This window comes from Armigeres subalbatus, chromosome 3 (genome assembly GCF_024139115.2).
Source record: "Armigeres subalbatus isolate Guangzhou_Male chromosome 3, GZ_Asu_2, whole genome shotgun sequence".
Taxonomy (NCBI): Eukaryota; Metazoa; Arthropoda; class Insecta; order Diptera; family Culicidae; genus Armigeres; species Armigeres subalbatus.
In genome coordinates, this window is record NC_085141.1 from 117959488 (window position 1) to 117980540 (window position 21053).

Genomic DNA, 21053 nt, shown 5'->3' on the forward strand with positions numbered 1-21053 from the left:
GAGTCATCAACGCAAGGTCGATCTACAGTTGCAGAAGCTCGAAGAACAGAAGAAATTGGAGCAAAAGTTTTTGGACGAGAAATACCGCATTTTGGAACAAGAAGACGGTGAGGGAACAGTGGTTAGTGATGATGATGTAGAGTCTGGTGAGATGTCCAAGGTCCGAGGATGGCTGAGAGATACGGATAAATGTGGTGAAGAAAGTGATTCCGGTCTAGTTGAAGAGTACGTGAACGGCGACCAGATGCAGCTTAGAGTTCAACAGGCACCAGATGGCGGGCAGATAGAACGGCGATCAACGTTACAGAGTTTCGTTCCCCCTCTACGATCAACACCCCAAGAAGCGGATCGATCAGATGTTCCGCTGAGGAATCGTGAATTTCGAACTTCGGTTCCTACGCCAATCCCCGAAGATCGGTTCCAGCGAAGATCAATACTAGTTCCAGAGAAGCAGTGTCCTCCGCCGCCGTTTCCAAATAATCAACGAGCAGATGCAACACGAGGAGTCCAATTTCGTCGACCGCCGGCGTCCTTTCTTGAAGATCCGCGTCAGATGGCACAATTTTCAACTCCAGAGAACTTTTCTCACCAACACAAAGTTCGTCAATCAGTTCCAGTATCAGGAATACAGTTCAACCAACCGCAACATCGTCAACCGGTTTCATCTCAAAGCTACCAGGCTCAGGACCAGTGGTCGGGTTCGAATCCAAGAGCCCAGTTGCATCCTTCGTTCGATCCACAGGGGGCGTTTGGCCCAACAATCTCGGGTGTCAGAACAGCGCCCTCCGATCCAAACGTCCAGTTCTGGTCTGAACCATCTTTCCTACAAGAAAACCAGGGAAGGAATCCTGCCGGGCTTTCGAGTCAACACCTTCGAGGGCTCAGAAATTCGGAGTTTGACGATCGTGATGCTGACGATAACGTGTGTCCTCAACCGAAGTCAGGTGGCGGCACGCCAGGCTGTATCCAGAGACCTACCGGAGTTTTACGGAATCCCGAAGATGGGCCTCTCTTCTTCTCGATGTACACTTCATCATCTCAAATGTGCGGTTTTTCTAACGAGGAAAACATGCTCCGTCTTAGGAAATGCCTGAAGGGAAAGGCATTAGAAGCCGTTCGCTGCCGACTACTCCATCCGTCCAACGTTGGCGGTGTAATGTCCACATTAAAAATGCTCTATGGTAGGCCAGATGCAATCGTACATGCTTCGATTGGGAAGATCCGGTCGTTACCATCGCCACAAGTAGAAAAACTCGACACGCTGGTCACGTTTGCACTAACGGTCGAAAATTTGGTTTCTACTATAGAAGCATGTGGAGTTCAGGACTTTATCTACAATGCTGCACTGAAAGTCGAGTTGGTAGATCGCCTTCCACCCGGATTAAAGCTCGACTGGGCAAAGTATTCTCGAAGTAATCCTGCACCGAACCTACTACACTTCAGTCGTTGGCTGTATTCGATTGCAGAAGATGCTAGCGCCGTTATGCAAACTCCTTCCAATACACCTAGAAGCCGCGGCTGGAAAAATGACGGATTTATAAACATCCATTCAGATGTTGAAGAAGAACGAAACCGATCCGCACCAGCAAAAGCACTAGCTGGCCACCGATCGTCCTCAGCGTCAACCACTGCATGCATTACATGCAAAGGAAGCTGTCCCACGGTTGCCAAATGTAAACGGTTTGCCGAATTAAGCCTAGATGCCAAATGGGCCGTCGTACGGGAGGCAAAGCTGTGCCGTAAATGTCTACGGAAGCACAATGGTACATGCAGACAACAGAAACATTGCGGAATTAAAGGCTGCACCTTTTTTCACCACCCGTTGATGCACAACGATAAGCAGGACAGTTCTGCTACCAGAAGCTGTAACATCCACCAAGCGCTAACCAGCGAAGTATTGTTCAGGATTGTTCCCGTGTTGCTCCGTGGGCCATCAACGCAGGTCCAGACGTATGCCTTCATAGACGATGGTTCGGAGCTAACGCTAATGGAGGATAGCTTAGCTGAGGAGTTGGGAGTAGACGGGCCTCGAACTCCGCTGTGCTTAAAATGGACGGAGGTACCAAGAGAGTAGAAAATGCGTCCCAGAAAGTTGGAGTAGAAATCTCGGGCATCGAAGCCACTTCCAAGTCTCACAGGATGTCAAATGTGCATACGGTTCCAGAGCCTACAACTTCGGCCGCAAACGTTAGTGTACTCGGAGTTACTGCAACGGTTCAACCATCTCGACGGGCTACCCGTAAAGTCCTACAGTAACGTATGTCCGAGAATTCTGATTGGTCTTGATCATGCGTCGCTTGGGCATGCTCTAAAAAGTCGAGAAGGAAAACCCTGTGAACCTATCGCCGTCAAAACGCGCTTGGGTTGGATCATCTATGGGAACACCTCACGAACACAACGACAGGGAAATTACGTGAACGTGCATTCTGTTAAAGTGTGTGAATGTCAGCATGAATCCGACGAGAATCTGCACGCCGCAATGAAAAGCTACTTCAATCTGGATAGCCTTGGGATTTCAAAACCGGAAAAGATTTTGCGGTCGAATGAAGATCAACGAGCGTTGGATATGCTTGAAAAGCTAACAACCCCAAAAGAGGGAAGGTACGAAGCGGGACTCCTCTGGAAGTACGACAACGTTCGTTTTCCGAATAGCCAAAGTATGGCTTTCAGAAGATGGCAGTGCCTTGACCGGCGTATGCAAATGGATAATAATCTCGCAGAAACCGTTAGGATGAAGATGAAGGACTACGTGAATAAGGGTTACGTGCGAAAGCTGACGCAAGCAGAACTCAACAAACAGCAGTCTCAACAATGGTTCGTGCCCGTATTCCCTGTTGTGAATCCCAACAAACCGGGTAAGGTACGGCTAGTATGGGACGCCGCTGCTCCTGCTCATGGTGTTTGCCTCAATTCGTTCCTAATCAAAGGCCCTGATCTTTTGACATCGCTACTAGCAGTTCTCGTCCAGTTTCGGGAGTTTCGCATCGCTATCTGCGGGGATATTCGGGAGATGTACCTGCAGATTCTTCTGAGACAAGACGTTCGCCTGTGCTTCTTTGGAGGGACGATGTAGGGAGCGCTGAACCCAGCATATACACTTTGCTGGTGTTGCCGTTTGGGGTATCATGTGCCCCTAGTATCGCACAATATGTGAAAAATACCAATGCTCAGCGATTCCAGGAAAGTCATCCGGCAGCGGTTCGAGCCATCGTCGATAAACATTACGTGGATGATATGCTTGCAAGCGTCGAAAGCGAACAAGAAGCAATAGATCTCGCGCTGAACGTGAAGGAAATCCATGCTGAAGCCGGCTTTGACATGAGAAATTGGATCTCAAACTGTCCGGCTGTTTTGGAGGCGCTACATGAGAGAATCACGGAAGAGAAGGACCTTAGTATGGCGGAAGGAGCCACTACGGAAAAGGTACTCGGAATGTGGTGGAATACTTCGACTGACTGTTTCACCTTCAAGATTTCTCCTCGCTATGATCCAGAGCTTATGTCGGGCCAGCGGAGACCAACCAAGAGGGAAGTACTCAGAACGTTGATGATGATCTTCGACCCCTTGGGGCTTATTGGTCATTTCTTAATGTTCTTGAAGGTGGTGTTACAGGAAATATGGAGAACGTCCGTCGGATGGGATGATCCTATAGAAGAAAAACAGTTTGGAATGTGGATGCAGTGGCTAAAGGTACTTCCTGAAGTGGCGACGGTAGAAATCCCACGTTGCTATAGGACCGCTACATCAATTGATAGTACCAACGAAGTGCAAATGCACATCTTTGTCGACGCTAGTGAGAAAGGGTTCGCTGCAGTGGTATATCTGCGATTCAAGCAAGGAGACATCATTGAAACGGCGCTGGTAGGATCAAAGACACGTGTTGCACCTATCAAGTTCCTATCAATTCCGCGATCGGAGCTACAAGCCAGCGTAATCGGAGTAAGGTTGGCGAACAGCATAGCGCAATCGCTGTCCGTCAAGATTAACAGGCGCTTCTTTTGGACCGATTCAAGCGACGTCATCAGCTGGCTCAAATCCGATCATCGCAGATATAGCCCGTTTGTCGCTTTCCGAGTGAGCGAGATGCTGGAAGCTTCGGATGTCAGCGAATGGCAGTGGATTCAAACGAATAATAATGTCGCTGACGATGGAACAAAGTGGAAACGAGTACCTGATATGAGAAAAACAAGTCGATGGTTCCACGGCCCGGAATTTCTCAAAACTTCAGAAGTAGAATGGCCTGTGAAGATACACGTCGATAACGCTACCTCGGAGGAATTACGTCCACATTTATTGCTGCACATCAAATTTCCAGAGCCAATCATCGATCCTCAAAATTTCTCCAAATGGACTTCGCTTCTACGTCGATGCGCATACGTTTTTCGATTCATCGGGAATGTAAAGACATCTAGCTCTGAAGAAAGAACTGTTGGAGCATTGACAGCTGGTGAGCTAGTAAAGGCTGAAAACTACTTGTACCGGCTGGCCCAAGGTAGTTCGTACGCAGATGAGCTAGCAATACTATCGAACACAAGAGCGTCCAAAGATTCTACCTTGACGATACCGAAGAATAGTTCAATCTATTATCTCTGTCCGTTCCTGGACCAACATGGCGTACTCCGGGTGCATGGTCGAACCTCGGCGTGTCCCGGTGTGAATCCGGATGCAGTGAATCCAATCATCCTTCCACGAAATAATCACATCACGCGTCTCATCATATCCCACTACCACAACAAATATCATCATCAAAACCACAATACCGTGGTTAACGAGTTGCGCCAACGATACAGCATTTCTCGACTGAAGCCTGCCTACAATGAGATTCGTCGATGCTGTCAGCAGTGCAAAACGATCGTGCACAACCACTACCACCAGCTATGGGCGACTTGCCATTACCTCGCCTGGCCGCCTACGCTCGACAGTTCACGTATATGGGGTGGACTACTTTGGACCAATTATGATTACCGTTGGACGTCGTCAGGAGAAGCGTTGGGTACTTCTCGCCACATGTCTAACCACTCGCGCCATCCACTTGCAAATCATACACAATATGACTACCGATTCCTGCATTCTGGGACTGAGAAACGTAATGGCAAGGAGAGGGTACCTGCTGTAATCTTTAGCGACCGGGGTACAAACTTCGTGGGAGCTAGCAGAGAGCTAGAAAATGCCATGCAGAACTTGGATCAAGAGCTTCTTGCAGAAGAGTTCACTACCTCACACACCTCTTGGAGCTTCATTCCCCGGCCTCGCCCCATATGGGTGGATCGTGGAGCGGCTAGTACGCAGTGTTAAGGCTAACCTTGCGAACCTGAAACCGAATAGGACGTTGTCCTATGAAGTGCTGGAAAACATGCTAGCAGAGGTCGAGAATATCATCAATTCTCGTCCACTAACCAGCATTCCGCTGGACGATGACCAGTCCCCAGTGCTGACTCCCAACCATTTTTTGCTGGGATCAAGCAACGGATTAAGACCTTGGGTTGCGTTTGACGACAGCTCGAAGGCGCTCAAGTACGGTTGGGAGCTATCTCAAACCTTAACAAACCAGTTCTGGAAGCAATGGCTTCGGGACTATCTCCCTACAATAACACGGAGGACCAAATGGTTTGCAGAGACGAAGCCCATATGTGTCAACGACATCGTCATCATTGTAGACCCGAAGCTCCCTAGGAACACCTGGCCCAAAGGTCGGGTCATTTCTATTAAGAAGGGATCAGACGGAAAGGTCCGAAGTGCTGCTGTGCAGACATCCAGTGGCATCTACGAGCGACCAACCGTGAAGCTTGCTGTGCTCGACGTAGGCGTTAGGAGTAATGGGCATCAGGATAACCAGGAGCCCATTCCGGGGGGACTGTTGACGGCGCTACTTTGAGCATCAAGCCCCACGCGCCCCGCAAAATCGACATGAATTTGGAATTCATCCACTCTACACCCATCGCACGTTCGGAGGATCGTGCGAGATCTAGCGATCAAGAGAAGGTCAGACAAGTAAACAACCGCGTCTATTGTGTGGTCTGACCTTCGTCTGTAGAACGGTAGTGCATCAAAAGTGCGGAATGCTAAAATTGAACTACATATCTAATTGAATTATATCTTAAAAGTACTTATGAACTACCAATTTGAATGAACTATATCTTAAAAGTATGTGCTTAAAACTATTTACGAACTACTAGTGTAAAACTTATCATCTACTTATAGAGCTAAACCGTAAATCTAGGAGGTTGCTTATCCTAACTAAAACTACGATTACTGCCAAGTGCGTTTAGGTGGTTTTCCTGTGGCAAATATGCATTAATATTGCAATTGATTAATATAAGTATGTGACTAAGACAAAATTACAAGACTAAAACTAATCTGTGAATCCTAAAGTCGCTAAACAGGTTACGGATTCTTCTTAGGTGGTAACAGTCGTCGAACCTCTTTGTAGGAACAGTTGAGGCTCGAGTCGAGTAGAGGTGAGAATGGAATAAGAAAACCTCAATGAAATTAAATACTTACATAAACTTATAACTAGACTACAATTAGAACGACGCACAGTACGACTACGAAAAATTAAAATAATCACCGTTGAGTGGTAGTATCCACTAACGTAAGTTATAAGCATACATCCTATTTTTTTATATGTAACTAAAATTATTTTTACACGGCAGGAATTTTGTAATAAACCCATATATTCGCCAACGGATTGGTTAATTAACAAAATTGAGGATTTTACTACTACCACCCAACAGTACCAATACTTTCAAAAATTTGTTTTGGTACTCCACCTACCTTCACCTTAAACATTTCCAATAAAACACTGAAGACGTTTTCTAGAAGAAAATTAAATACGTGTTTATCGACTCGGTATGGGGTTACGTAAATAGTAGGCGTCAATATATAGGCAACAAAATTTAAAACAGACTCTGATTTTTTCGGCGGCGCAGCCGAAGTTTTGAGTAATTTAAAGTATGATAGGGGAAGTGCACCGGTTTTAGCCACCTTAGCGCCGATTTCGCCAACCCTGAAATATACATATTTTTCAAAATAATCGGTCAGCTAAAATCAGCGTAAAAGTGTGAGAGATATATCTCCGGTTGGAACTAATAAAACCCTAGTGAATTGCTTCATTTTTGGAGCTATTCACAAAATTGGTCAAATTAGGAACATGGCCAAAACCGGTACAGTTCCCCTATGAGTTTAAATTAGTTTAGAAATTCCGCGGAATTCCATTAAATTTCGTTTAAGCCTAGTTTTTGATAGCGAAATTTATGCAAATTAACGAAACGAAACAAAATCAAAAAAACAGATTTCACCATGCTAAAGTTCCGCGAAATTCCGCGGAATTTCGTTTCGAACCACCTGAAACGAAATTTTTCGAAATACCGCATATGCTTAGTGGGTTACGAAGAAAAAAATAATGCGTTTGTTTTTCGTAAAAATTTCTAAGAATTTTGGATACTTAGCCCCTGAATGTAAAATTGGTGCATTTAATTTTCCCTAGTAAGAGAAGGGCGCCCAACGATGGATTTACCAAGGGCGTTGTGACTTGCTGTACGACTCTGCATTTTTCTTCTCATATCCACAGTTAATTGCATATTATTTCATATCAATTTGTCCATTCCGAAACATATGCTGTGCATATGCACAGCCAAGATATTCAGTATTCAATTATGTCTCTATTTTTGATTACAATAAACTACTATCTTTTATGGGTTTTTTTTTGTTCCTCTGACATAAAAGTCTAATACTTTTGTTTTTTTTTCTGTTTCTTCAACGTTTTTTTTTGTTTTGTCTCTGTCTTTCTGTCCCGTAGAGCGCCGTAGCTCTGGCCATCCGAAAGATGCTCCCATTCGAACCATTTTTCGAGCACAACGACACACCACGTCGTCCCCGACGCCAAATGACCGGATGAGCCGCTGAAATTGGTTGATTATGATGATTCCCTGATTCCCGAATCCTAATCTCAGTCCATCCTGAAACATTATAAACCTAACATCGAGTCACCCCGAGTACGTTCGCATATTTCCCTCTGTTACTAATTTAATAATAAGATTATGTCGATTGTGCATATCACAACGAAACGTGGCTCCGTAAAGTGCTATACACGCCTGAGGCTACCGAATAAACGAACTTGGAAAAAATACAATAAACTACGTTAGGGAAGATCCATAAAGTACGTCACGCAAAAATGGGTGATTTTGGACCCCCCCTCCCCCCTTCGTCACACTTTTTGTATTAAACCTCTAAAATTTTTGTATGAGTCGTCACGCTGCTCGGAACCCCCCCTCCCCCCTATGAGCGTGACGTACTTTGTGGACGGCCCCTTATCACACTGACAAATTTTATCAGCGTGTATTATAGAGTTGAGGTACGATCGCATCTTCGTCTCTGTAAGTGTGCCTAGAGCAGCCTTGCCAGTGTAAGAGACAGTGGCGTATCCAGAAAATTGGTCTGAGGGGGGGGGTTGGTTTCGAACATTTTTTTTCTTCGAAAAAAAAAAATTCTTCTATAAATTGGTTCCTCGGGGGGTGGGAGTGGGGGTTGTTATGCCCAAAACCACCCCCGTGGCTACGCCACTGGTAAGAAAGGTGCGTTTTATAACAACAACACTGTTCCGAAGTTTTAAATTCAAGATTTTAGTTACTCGTTTGGTCCTTTTTATATTTTGTCGCACAGCCCTTCTTTAGTACTGGTAACTACTGGTTGTAGTGGGCAGGATTCAATAGTTTTTAATTTAAACTACATCTTATAGAACAATTTAAATATATTTGGATAACTCTAATCTGTATAAGCTGAATTATTGCCTTTAGCAGTGCAGTCACAACACTTTAGGAGATAAGTATAGCCGACTGACTATCAGAAAGCTCTATTTTCAATAAAATCAGTTGAATTCTTTCCATAGCTTTGTTCCGCGACTAACAGCATGCGCCATTGGTCGTCCAATAAATCGTATAGGAGCGTACGAACCTTCAATGCTATTTCCAAATTCACACCACTTTTTTCCATCTAGCTTCTAGATGAATTCCATTTACCCCCAGTTCGTACATGACTACCAGCACGGAATCACATTCTCCCGAAGCTAAAACTATATGGATGAACCATCCCGCATCACCCAATCACACAATAGAGTCATTAAAGATTACCTTGAAAAAAAATATATAAAATAAATTGCAATGACAGAAATTCAATGACCTACGAAACCGTCTGTAATACAGAATGACCTGCATCACATCCGCATCCTGAATAATTATAACGCATAGCCCAGGGATGAATATCTGGTTATTATTAAGTTTTTAGAAGTTGAACAACATTTCATTACGATCAAATCCCAACCGAAAATCATCAATCTGATTTAGGATTGTTAAATTAATATCAAATCCTAATCAAAAAGTTTGTGACACACCGGAATGCTATTTGAATTCACACCATAAGGAAGTATACGTTAAATTTGCGGTCATCTCTCCGGTAGAACATTCTACTTCTAACATCGTTTGTTAAATCTCCGACATAGCAAATACCAACAGTCCATCAAACAGATTCTCAATCTCCAGAGAACATTTAACTCAACATTTACTAATTGATATCTTCAGCTTCATTAGAGAGAATTCCATCATCGCAATTAAAGGAGCACAATCAGATTGAATTAATTACGATATGTACGTTTCGACCGTGACCGCTTGCATTGGGAGTGCATTTTTGTCGATCCATTGTTTGCAATCCGACACACAGAGAGATCGATGCCAACATCAATGTTACAAAATGTTGCATAGAATTACAAACCTATCAAGCGATCCGATGCTTCCACATACCGGCTTCTTGGGAATGAATCGCCGGCGATTTGGTCGGTGCTCGGTAGGTAAATATATCTTGTACGTCGAGGACTTAATAAGACTTTAAACGAGCCCCGTACATACACAGCATTACATTTCTCCCAGTTCTGCTATCTTGGACGGCGCAACATTATATCTATTGTAAGCCACACAGATCTACTGTGGCTTGTCGTATCGTACGACGGAGGAGAGTGGATGCTCGGTGGTTGCCTTTTGCGACCAACAACGATTTATCGTGACCGTGTTCGGAATTCGATTGCTTACGTGCGCAATGTAATTAGGAAGCTGTTCCCGGTGGAACGAATGGTTTGCTACATGGATCGTACAAAAGAAGAAAGTTGCAATACCCAACGGAATGGTTCGATTCGATATTTTTTCTCATGTGCTACTTAAATTAAGTTAGTCAATTCAGCTGATAAGAATAGTTTACTGATCATAATATCGAATATATTTCCAAATTTATTAACTGATGGAATTGTATTTGCATTGTTAGTGAAAATTGTCAAGCAAGTAAAGTCAATTTGTCATACCAACAAGCTTGATTGAAATGCAAATACAAATCAAGAATGAAGAAGATTGAATATTCTTTGGTGCTTCAAAATATTACATGTGTAATCCAGATTTCTATCAATCAGAACGTCCGAAAGCGATTTGCAGATTATGTTGATCCAAACATACACCATCATAAATATGGGAAAACTGGTAACACCACAATATCAGATAATAGAATCGAGTTTTCCATACGGCATCTGTTTTCCTTGGCTTCACACGTCAGCTGTTAATATTTGCATGGCAGCTCAGCGCTATTCACAAACCCCCGAAGGATGTCTTCGCAGAAGAAGCGCTTTGCTCATCCTTCGCAACCACAATGTTCCCATATTTCTCCATTCTTCACAGCACACAAACACACACACACACGGTCTTACGACAACCACAGGACCTAGAAGTTTACAACCAATTTTCCCATCTTGTGGCTTGACGCAAAATTCTGTTTCCCATGTGGGTCGGTGGGAGTAATACCGTCCCCTCCGCACAACATGTACAAACACAATACCCATTGATTTTCGTGTTGCTGCCACAAAAACTTTCATCACTCCCGATTTAGTTTGTCGACTGGGCACATCGAAAATTGGTCGCCATAGTTCGGAGAATTTGCCGGGAAAATTCCGAAAAAATAATCCATGGAAAACACAACATACACGCAAAATGTGGGCCCTGAGCCACACATAGCGAGGAAGTGATTAATCATTGAGTAGGCGGCTTTGATCTACTCTCTTTCGTGTGACAGCTTCGCAACCGTTAAAATAAGCTCAGAGTGAGCTCCTTGAACCATTGGTTGATTGTGCGGACTGTGAGAATTTTTCCGTGAGGGAGGATCCACAAAGTACGTCACGCAAAAATCGCCAATTTTCAACCCCCCTGTCCCTTTCGTCAGAAACATCTAAATTTTTATATGAATCGTCACGCTGCTCAGAAGCCCCCCTCCTCCCTTAAAGCGTGACGTACTTTGTGGATGGCCCATCATTGTCAAGGTAAATTATTCATCGGCGGGGCGGCAGTGGCTGCTATTTATGCATAATGCGGTATTTCGAAAAAAATAGTTTTAAACGAAATTCCGCGGAATTTTAGTATGGCGAAAACTGATATTCTGATTTTATTTCGTATCGTAAAATTTCAACAGAAACGAAATTAAACGGAATTGCATGGAGTTTTTAAATGAATTTTAAATAATTCCAATTTTTATATCATGAATAAAGCCATTCAAACTCTTTTCAAAATTTTGCACATATAAATTCCTTCACTAATTCTCACTACGTAGGGTTTCTTACCCCATTACCGGCCTAACATACGTGCGACTACATCATTCAATTGATTGATCATGACAGCAAGCAATTTTTTCTAAATTTAGTGGGCGATGTAATACTGCCAAGGGGTTCACTTCTGCTTAAAAATAGCTATTCTTGCTAAACATCGTTTGAAAAAGCTATTATAGGATTTCAATTAACGAGGTGTAGCACGCATTTCAGTCACAGCGATTGCTTTTCCGGCATACTTCAATTCAATTCCCGGCATAAGCGATTTTCACTCAATCTCTCATTCTCTCTCGGGACGGTAGAAAATGCAACGTAAGCACGTTCCACGACAACGTGATGCCAGATGATATTACTCATAATAATTTTGATTTGGTTGACAACAGACACAAAAACATTTCTTTCACTTTTTTAAATCTAGAGAATTATAAATAACTTAATAGCGTCAACGTATTAGACAGTTTTCCTATTAACGATGAAGGATTATTTTCATACTTAAAAAGGCTCCTGCCCTCTTGGCAGCACGGTGCAGCTAGAAGTTCTTGGGCCGAGGAGATTTTTTGTTCGGTTTGAGGACACATTTTAAAATGTATTCTTTTATGTTTAAACTAGCTTTATGTACCCGGCCTTGCTCGGAGTTGCCAGTTTAATTCGCAGTTTTTTTCACCATCGGAATTGGAATAGGTCAAAAGGATAATTGTGTTTTCTTATTGATATTTCATCATTTGATTAAAAGAAGGTAGATTACATTTGAAAACATTGACTGATTTTGAAAATGGGATCAAACCCAAAATCGCTTTATTCCGGGCAAACGTCTATTTCTAAAGAAGGAAAAACATACACCGATGCCTTATTCCGGAAAAACGTCTATTTTAAAGAAATGATCACATTTACCGTCCAGAAGGAAACACTTTAATCATTGCTTTTCTCTGGGCAAACCATGATTTCGATGAAGTGTTGAGTTGATCGATCCCTGTCATCTTCGCCTTCTTAAGAAAAGAATGTTTGTTCCAAATTTGGTTGAAATCGGGCAAGGGGTACAGAAGTTATGCTGGAACATTGGATCATTGCATACCTTGCTTTTATTTATTAATCTTGAATCATTATCATATAATTATCATACCTTTTAAAATTTGGAATAAAGGTTACTCGATTATGGATCACTATGCAATTTGATCATTCATAATCATCAATCATTAATCATATCGATCGTTAATCATTAACCATACACATAGTGTGTCAACATTTAATCACGATCGGTAATCGTTAATCATAATCCAACGGTTTTTTCATCTATTATTCATAATCGTTAATTATTGTCAAAAATGAATTTAATCATTAATCATTATCAGTCATCATTTTCAAAAATTATAATTCATTAATCATAATCTTTAATCATAGAGTTGAATGATTTAATCATTTAATCTGCTTAGAATTGGTCCTGGGGTCAGGAGTTACACTGAATTGCCCGTTTTCTAAAGACAACCGCTTTCCTTTACCCTTCCTCTTTTCTCAACGGCCATTTCACCCCTTTGTTATCTTCTCCTAGGGATAGAAAATGTGTACCAAATTTGGTTGAAATCGGTACAGGGGTTCAGAAGTTACACTAAATTGCCCGTTTTCTGAACAATACCCCTCCCTTCAGACCCCTACCCCCTTATCCAAATTTCCCTCCGTACGATCGGCTCCTCATAGTGAATATGTGTACAAAATTTGATTGAAATCGGTCCTGGGGGTTGGGAGTTACACTGAGTTGCTCGTTTTCCAAAGACAACACCTCCCCCTATACCCTCCCCTTTTTTCCAATGACCATCCCATCCCCTTTGTTATCTTTTCCTTATGATGTAGCATTAGTGTACAAATATTGGTTTGATACGGTACAGTGGTTCATGATTTGCTTTGAATTGCCCGTTTTCTAAACAAAACCCTCCCTCCAGACCCTCCCCTTTCCCAAATCCCTCCCATATGATTACCTCCTCGTAGTGAATATGTGTACAAAATTTGGTTGAAATCGGTCCTGGGAGTTGAAAGTTACACAGAATTGTTCGTTTTCTGAACAAAACCCCTCCCACCACCCCTCCCCTTTTCTACATGACCATCCCACCCCTTTGTTAACTTCCTCTGGGATAGAGAATGTCTGTACCAAATTTGGTTGAAATCGGTCCTGGGAGTTGAAAGTTACACAGAATTGTTCGTTTTCTGAACAAAACCCTCCCACCACCTCCCCTTTTCTACATGACCATCCCACCCCTTTGTTAACTTCCTCTGAGGATAGAGAATGTCTGTACCAAATTTGGTTGAAATCGGCCCAGGGAGTTGAAAGTAACACACAATTGTTCGTTCTCTGAACAAAACCCCTCCCACCACCCCTCCCCCTTTTCTACATGACCATCCCACCCCTTTGTTAACTTCCTCTGAGGATAGAGAATGTCTGTACCAAATTTGGTTGAAATCGGCCAAGTGGTTCAGAAGTAGTTAGCGAACATACATACATAGATTGGTTTTTATATATATAGATAAGTTCTAGTGATTCGAACAAATAGGAATGATTGCGTGAGTTAAGCATTGTTGTGTGGTGATTATCAGTTTCAAGCAATGATTGTATCGAGCACTGTGACGATTTTCAGGTACGAGTTTATTTGATGATACCGTTTTGTACAACTGGAAAGAATCACTCCGGCTCAGTGGTATTGCAACGAAGAGCGAAAGTTTTAAATCTACATTTTTATTATCCATAATTGGAATTAAAATAAATGGTTGAAAAATATTGAACATTGTGCGAGATAAATGGCATTTTTTTTTAAAATGATCAATCACAAACCTACGGCTTCCAAACAGTATAAATCATTAGTGTTCTGTGCAGTGAGCCGGGAATCGGGTCCATAGGCCCAAGTAGTGATTTACCCCATTAAAATTTTGTATCTTCAACAGAAATGCATTTAGCTTTCCACTTGAAACTTTCTTCAATGTTTTTAAATAATATTGTTAAGTGAATTAAAAATTGTGTGTACGTCTCATCGTTTTGGAATGCTTTGATTGCGCGGCCGGTAATAAAGTTGATCAGTTCAGTGCGTGTTGGCTCTTGTTTCGAAACAGCAAAACGATCGCTGTTTTGTCATGTTTCTGCTCAGTAAGCAGATAGTTCGCGCGGCCGAGTGAGTAAGCAATTGGTCCGTGATCGGACGTGTTTCAGGTAGGATTTAGAACATTCGTGGAATCCGCGTTTATGGTTCTGCTTTTAACGTTCGGTGAATAAGTGTGCGGTTGAACGTGTTTTGTATATGATGCGAAACATTCGTAAGATCTGGGTTACTTTGTCCTCCTTTGGACGGTTCGTAAGTAAATTGATGAATATATTTTAATAATTTTTCAGCATATACTGTTATTGACGAACGCTCTATATTGTCGAATAGAGCTTCCTATTATTCACCTTACCCACTAACAATAATTTTCCTTCCCGAGACATCTATGAAGGTAGTATGGGTTCCCTGCATCTTCACTAGTAGATGTTGAACTAACATTCCTTCCCTTCCTTCCGTGATTGTAGGGACGTGGCCAGGTATACAACTGCTACTGTATAGGAAAAGGTACTAATCCCAAGTACCAATTTGCGACAATATACAGTAGTTTGCTCAATTGAGCATTGTATAGCCACCCACGATTTGTACAATCACATAAGCTATGCTATGCTTAGGTTATATTGAGCATTGCGTACTAAAATCTAAGGTGTATGTTTCTTCTATTAAAAGTTATGTAGGATTTACCAGATTATTTTTTGAAGGTCCATCTGACCAACGAACATTATTTTTATGGTTAATATGATATTACGAAATCAATTCCTTGATTTCATACACTATTCTACGCCAACTTTGTTTCGAAAACGAAAAGCATATCTACAACTATTCGAAGGGCTCGAAAGTTTTGAGCATATAGGAGCCGCATTGAAGTTATTGTTTCTAATCAGCAGTTCTCATCCTTAATCTTGAGAGGTACCCCCTCGCTCTTGTGCATTAATTGAGGTACCACCTTTTTTGCTGTAATTTTTTTTATTTTTTCTATTCTTTATTAAGGTTTTTGCTCTGAATAAAAATAATTGTAAAAATAACTGTTACGTGATACAAGACTCTTAATAAAGTTTGCTGTAATTATCATTATTCCGAGCTCTTGGAGAGAAGCTTCTGTGCCTCTTGAATGGCGCACTTCGAGCCACTTAAAAAAGGCTTCTAAGCATCTTGAAAGAACGCATTTGAGCCTCTTCAACGTTGGCTTCCAAGCCTCTAGAAATATGAATTCCAAGCCCCTTGAAAGGAGGCTTCCGGGCCTCTTGAAAGTAGGCTTCCGGGCCTCTTGAAAGGATGCTGTGGTAGTAGCGGATTGTATTAAAATAATAATCAGAGATACGAAATGAAAGCATGAGTTATTTGAATGAGATTTGAATTTCTAAATCGAAGCAATCGGCGTTCGAATAGTAGGCGCCCATTAGCACACTAAAGGCCTCTTGAAAGGATGCTTCCGGCCTATTGAACGGAGGCTTCTGTGCCTCTTGAAAAGATGATTCTATTCCAAGCCTCTTGAAAGTACACAGAAAAAAATAATAAAAAGTATTCAGCGCGTAAATAATAAAGACGTGGAAAATCACACTATTCTGGGCGTACATGAATCTTTTCAAAAAGTCCTCCCAAAATGTATGCAATTTACATAGCATTATGGCACTTATTCGTAAAAAAAAACTAATACAAATACAAATACAAATTGCATACATTCAGGTGATGATATTGTTTGAATTTACGCTCTTTTTGGCATTCCCTTTATGTGCATTACTTTCGTGTGAATTTCAACAACTTTGTCTTTCTGTGTATACTTAGCAGTTTCTTGAAAAAAGGTTTCTGAACCACTTGAAAGGAGGTTTCCGGGCCTATTGAAAGGAGACCTATGATCCTTTTGAAGGAGGCTTCCAAGCTTCTTAGGAGGAGTCCTCTTATTCTCTTGGAAGGAGTCCTCCGATCGTCTTGAAAGGAGTCCTCAGAGCTGCTTAGAAGGATGTTTTAGAGAAGTTTACACAGCAAAAAATATATTAATATGCCGCGACGTATTTTCGTAAAACGTACATGAAAATCCGACGTAATAACATATTTTACGTAATATTGTGTAGTATTGACGCTTTATTAAATTCCTCGTCGCAACATTCAATAGAGAAAGTTAATTTTTCAGTTACGTCGATACAACGCCAAATTGCCTGCCAAATAGGTGAATATCGCAAAATCAGCGTAATATTACCGCCACCATCAGTGATATCGCTTCATAATGTATGCTGTAAATGTCAACAAAGCCGGCAGTCAGTTCAGTTTTCACTCCATCTTGTTCGTATCGGAATACGATTATCATTAAATATTATTAGTTTAATTGCTTTTTTAAATTTAAATTAGGTCTTAAGAAGTGATAGAAATTTGAAAACAGTGTTTCCGACCTGTAACTGGGAAAAAATCTGTTCATGGGTAAGTTTTGTATGTAGTTTTATTTGGGTGCAATTTATCATATCATTTTTCAGAGAGGCAAATATCGGAAGGATGCTATGGAGCTGAAGAATTTGTTTATACCCACAAGAAACCGGCATTGGAAAATGGACTTGTACAGATAAGTTTCTGAAAGATAATTTTTTCGATCGCCTGACGACTGATTGTGAGATTTTTTTACTACTTGATACAGCTCTTCGATGAACCCACGCCGAATGGAGTATCCTTCTTCACTGGACTCGATCCTGGGCCAATCGCTTCCAGTCGCCCTGAACATTGAGTGGACTGAGACTAACGGAAGTAGTTGCGAAGCAATGCAAACATGCAGTAACATGCGGGAAGACGAACAATGCAGTCACGACCGGACCAGCATCATATGGCTGCAACATCGAAGATTAAAAGGACGTATGTAACTGGATATATCGGAATCAAAAAGCATAACGTAAGATATATCACTAAATTCTAGAAGATATAAATTCTAGATTCAAAATCTTAAAATCTTAAAATCTTAAAATCTTAAAATCTTAAAATCTTAAAATCTTAAAATCTTAAAATCTTAAAATCTTAAAATCTTAAAATCTTAAAATCTTAAAATCTTAAAATCTTAAAATCTTAAAATCTTAAAATCTTAAAATCTTAAAATCTTAAAATCTTAAAATCTTAAAATCTTAAAATCTTAAAATCTTAAAATCTTAAAATCTTAAAATCTTAAAATCTTAAAATCTTAAAATCTTAAAATCTTAAAATCTTAAAATCTTAAAATCTTAAAATCTTAAAATCTTAAAATCTTAAAATCTTAAAATCTTAAAATCTTAAAATCTTAAAATCTTAAAATCTTAAAATCTTAAAATCTTAAAATCTTAAAATCTTAAAATTCTTAAAATCTTAAAATCTTAAAATCTTAAAATCTTAAAATCTTAAAATCTTAAAATCTTAAAATCTTAAAATCTTAAAATCTTAAAATCTTAAAATCTTAAAATCTTAAAATCTTAAAATCTTAAAATCTTAAAATCTTAAAATCTTAAAATCTTAAAATCTTAAATTGCAAATCTTAAAATCTTAAAATCTTAAAATCTTAAAATCTTAAAATCTTAAAATCTTAAAATCTTAAAATCTTAAAATCTTAAAATCTTAAAATCTTAAAATCTTAAAATCTTAAAATCTTAAAATCTTAAAATCTTAAAATCTTAAAATCTTAAAATCTTAAAATCTTAAAATCTTAAAATCTTAAAATCTTAAAATCTTAAAATCTTAAAATCTTAAAATCTTAAAATCTTAAAATCTTAAAATCTTAAAATCTTAAAATCTTAAAATCTTAAAATCTTAAAATCTTAAAATCTTAAAATCTTAAAATCTTAAAATCTTAAAATCTTAAAATCTTAAAATCTTAAAATCTTAAAATCTTAAAATCTTAAAATCTTAAAATCTTAAAATCTTAAAATCTTAAAATCTTAAAATCTTAAAATCTTAAAATCTTAAAATCTTAAAATCTTAAAATCTTAAAATCTTAAAATCTTAAAATCTTAAAATCTTAAAATCTTAAAATCTTAAAATCTTAAAATCTTAAAATCTTAAAATCAAAAATTATAAATAAAAAAATTAAAATTAAAAATTCAAGATTCAAGTTTCAAAATTCAAAACTCAAAATTAAAAATTAAAAATTAAAAATTAAAAATTAAAAATTAAAAATTAAAAATTAAAAATTAAAAATTAAAAATTAAAAATTAAAAATAAAAATTTAAAAAATGATTAGCAAGCAAAAATTGCGCAGAGCATTCTCATAAGCTTTTACACAGGGTGCGAGTATGCGCTGTTAAATTGCCACCGGAGCAATTGCTGTAGGAACTCCTTTAGGAATTTCTGAAGAAACTACAGGAAGATTTTCAGTAGGAGCTCCTTGAGTAATTCTAGAAGGACGTTCTAGTGGAACTCGTACAGAAATTTCCGAAAAGGAGGACTGCTGCTATTTGATTTTTTGAAGAATTTATAGAGAAATTTACGAAGGAACACCTTGAGGATTTTCTGGATAAATTTCCGGAGTAGTTGCTAAAGGTTTTTCTTGAAAAACTCATGGAGGATTTCCTGAGGAAATTCCAGGTAGAATTTTTGGAGGATTTTCCGAAAAAACCTCTTTGATAGATTTTCGGAAGAATTCCTGGTAAAATTCCCGAAGAAATATCTGGTCGAATTTCTGCTGAAACTCCTACAGAAATTTCCAGAAGAACTCCTGAAGGTATTTCTGGAGGAATATCTGGATGAATTCCTAGAGGAACTCTTTAAGGTTCTCAAAGACGTTCTCTCGACGAACCTATGGAGGAATTTGTGGACGACTTTTCTGGAGGAATTGCTTCAGGAATTTCCAAGCCTTGAGAACACCTTGAGAAATTTTCGGATTAACATTTGGAAGTATTTTCGAATTTCTGAAGAAATTTTTGAAGGATCTCCTGGTGAAATTTCTGGAGTAACTCCCGGAAGAATTTCCGGAGAAAATATTAGAGGAATATCTGTGGGACTTTTCAGGAGAAATTGTGCGATTTTCTGGAGAAACTGGTGGAGGACTTTTCGGAGGTACTCCTGGAGGTATTCTAGAGGAATTTCAAAGGAATACTCGGAGGAGCTGCTTCCTAAAAGATTTTCAAGAGGAATTCATGGAATAATTCTTGAAGGACCTTCTGGAGGAATTTCTGACGGAAGCTCTTGTAGGAATTTCTGGAAAAATTCCTGAAGGAATTTCCGGGGGAGTTCCTGTCGAATTTTACGGAGAAACTTGTGGATCTTAGAGGTATTTTTGGAGGAATTCCTGAAGGAACTCTTGGAGGAAAGGAGGGAAAATCCGAAAGAGTGTTTAGAGCAATTTCCGTAAGAACTTCTGAAGAACTTTCCAGAGGATCTCTTGGAAGAATTTTGAAGACCAGGGAGAATTGTCGAATGAACTCCAGAAGGAATTTTCTTAGGAACTCCTGGAGGAATTTCCGGAAGAACTCCTAGAGGATTTCCTGGAAGTATTTGCCGATGTATTTCAGAAGAAGGTTCTGAAGTAACTTCCGGTGGAACTCTTGGAAGATTTTTAGGAGGAACTCCGGGAATAATTCTTGAGGGACCATCTGGAAGAACTCTTGGAGGAATTTCGGAAACAATCTCTTGAAGAGTTTCCGGAAGAACTTCTGCAAACTTCTTAAAAATTATCCAAAAGAGCTTCTGGAGGAATTTCTGGAGAAATTCCTGCAGGAATTTCCGGAGGAATTGCTGTCGAATTTTCCGGCGAAACTCGTGGATAACTCTTGGAGAAATTTCTGAAGGAAATCTTGAAGGAATTTCCGTAGAAGCTACTGAAAGAATTTTTGAAGTAATATTTAGAGGTATTTTCGGAGGAATTTCTGAAGGAACTCGTGGAAGAATGATGGAAGAACTCCATGAGGAAATTCCGAAGTTTACAGAGAAATTTCCGTAGGAACTCCTGAAGATCTTTCCGGAGATTTTTTTGGGGGAATTTCGAGATAAGATCTAGGGGGAATGATCGAATGCACTCCTGGAGGAAATTTCTAAGGAACTCCTGGAGGAGTTAATGGAAGAATTCTTGGAAGAATTTCTTAAAAAACTTCTGGAGGAATTTCCGAAGAAACTCCTGAAGGAATTCCTGGAAATACTTGGCAAGGTATTTCGGAAGAAGGTGCTGAAGTCGCTTCCGGGCGAACTCGTTAAGAAATTTCCGAAGATACTCTTAGAAGATTTTCAGGAGGAACTTCGGGAATAACTCTTGAAGGACCTTCTGGTGGAACTAGTGAAGGAATTTTCGGAACAATCTTTTGAAAAGTTTCCGGAAGAATTTTTGCAGGTTTTTCTGGAAGAATATCCGTAAAATCTCCTAGAGGAATTTCTGGAGGAATTCCTGAAGAAATTTTCACGGCAGTTCC

General features: G+C 39.9%; 2 protein-coding genes across 2 annotated transcripts; both read left to right on the plus strand.

The window, feature by feature from the left end:
• The first annotated feature begins 2146 nt into the window (after positions 1-2146).
• Positions 2147-5295, plus strand: LOC134221916 (uncharacterized). Its single transcript, XM_062701080.1, has 2 exons — positions 2147-3069; positions 3138-5295. Exons 1-2 carry the CDS (start codon positions 2147-2149, stop codon positions 5293-5295), a joined length of 3081 nt encoding a protein of 1026 aa, XP_062557064.1.
• Positions 5296-5353: 58 nt separating this feature from the next.
• On the plus strand, positions 5354-5875 carry LOC134221917 (uncharacterized). Its single transcript, XM_062701081.1, has one exon. It carries the CDS (start codon positions 5354-5356, stop codon positions 5873-5875), a length of 522 nt encoding a protein of 173 aa, XP_062557065.1.
• Positions 5876-21053: the final 15178 nt, after the last annotated feature.

Excerpts from the sequence above, each read along its gene's own strand:
- LOC134221917 (XM_062701081.1), top strand. The coding sequence starts at position 5,354 with ATGCTAGCAGAGGTCGAGAATATCATCAATTCTCGTCCACTAACCAGC.
- LOC134221916 (XM_062701080.1), top strand. The coding sequence starts at position 2,147 with ATGTGCATACGGTTCCAGAGCCTACAACTTCGGCCGCAAACGTTAGTG. Across the intron at positions 3,070-3,137 it reads TGCTTCTTTGGAGGGACGAT|TATCGCACAATATGTGAAAA; the intron begins GTAGGGAGCGCT and ends ATGTGCCCCTAG.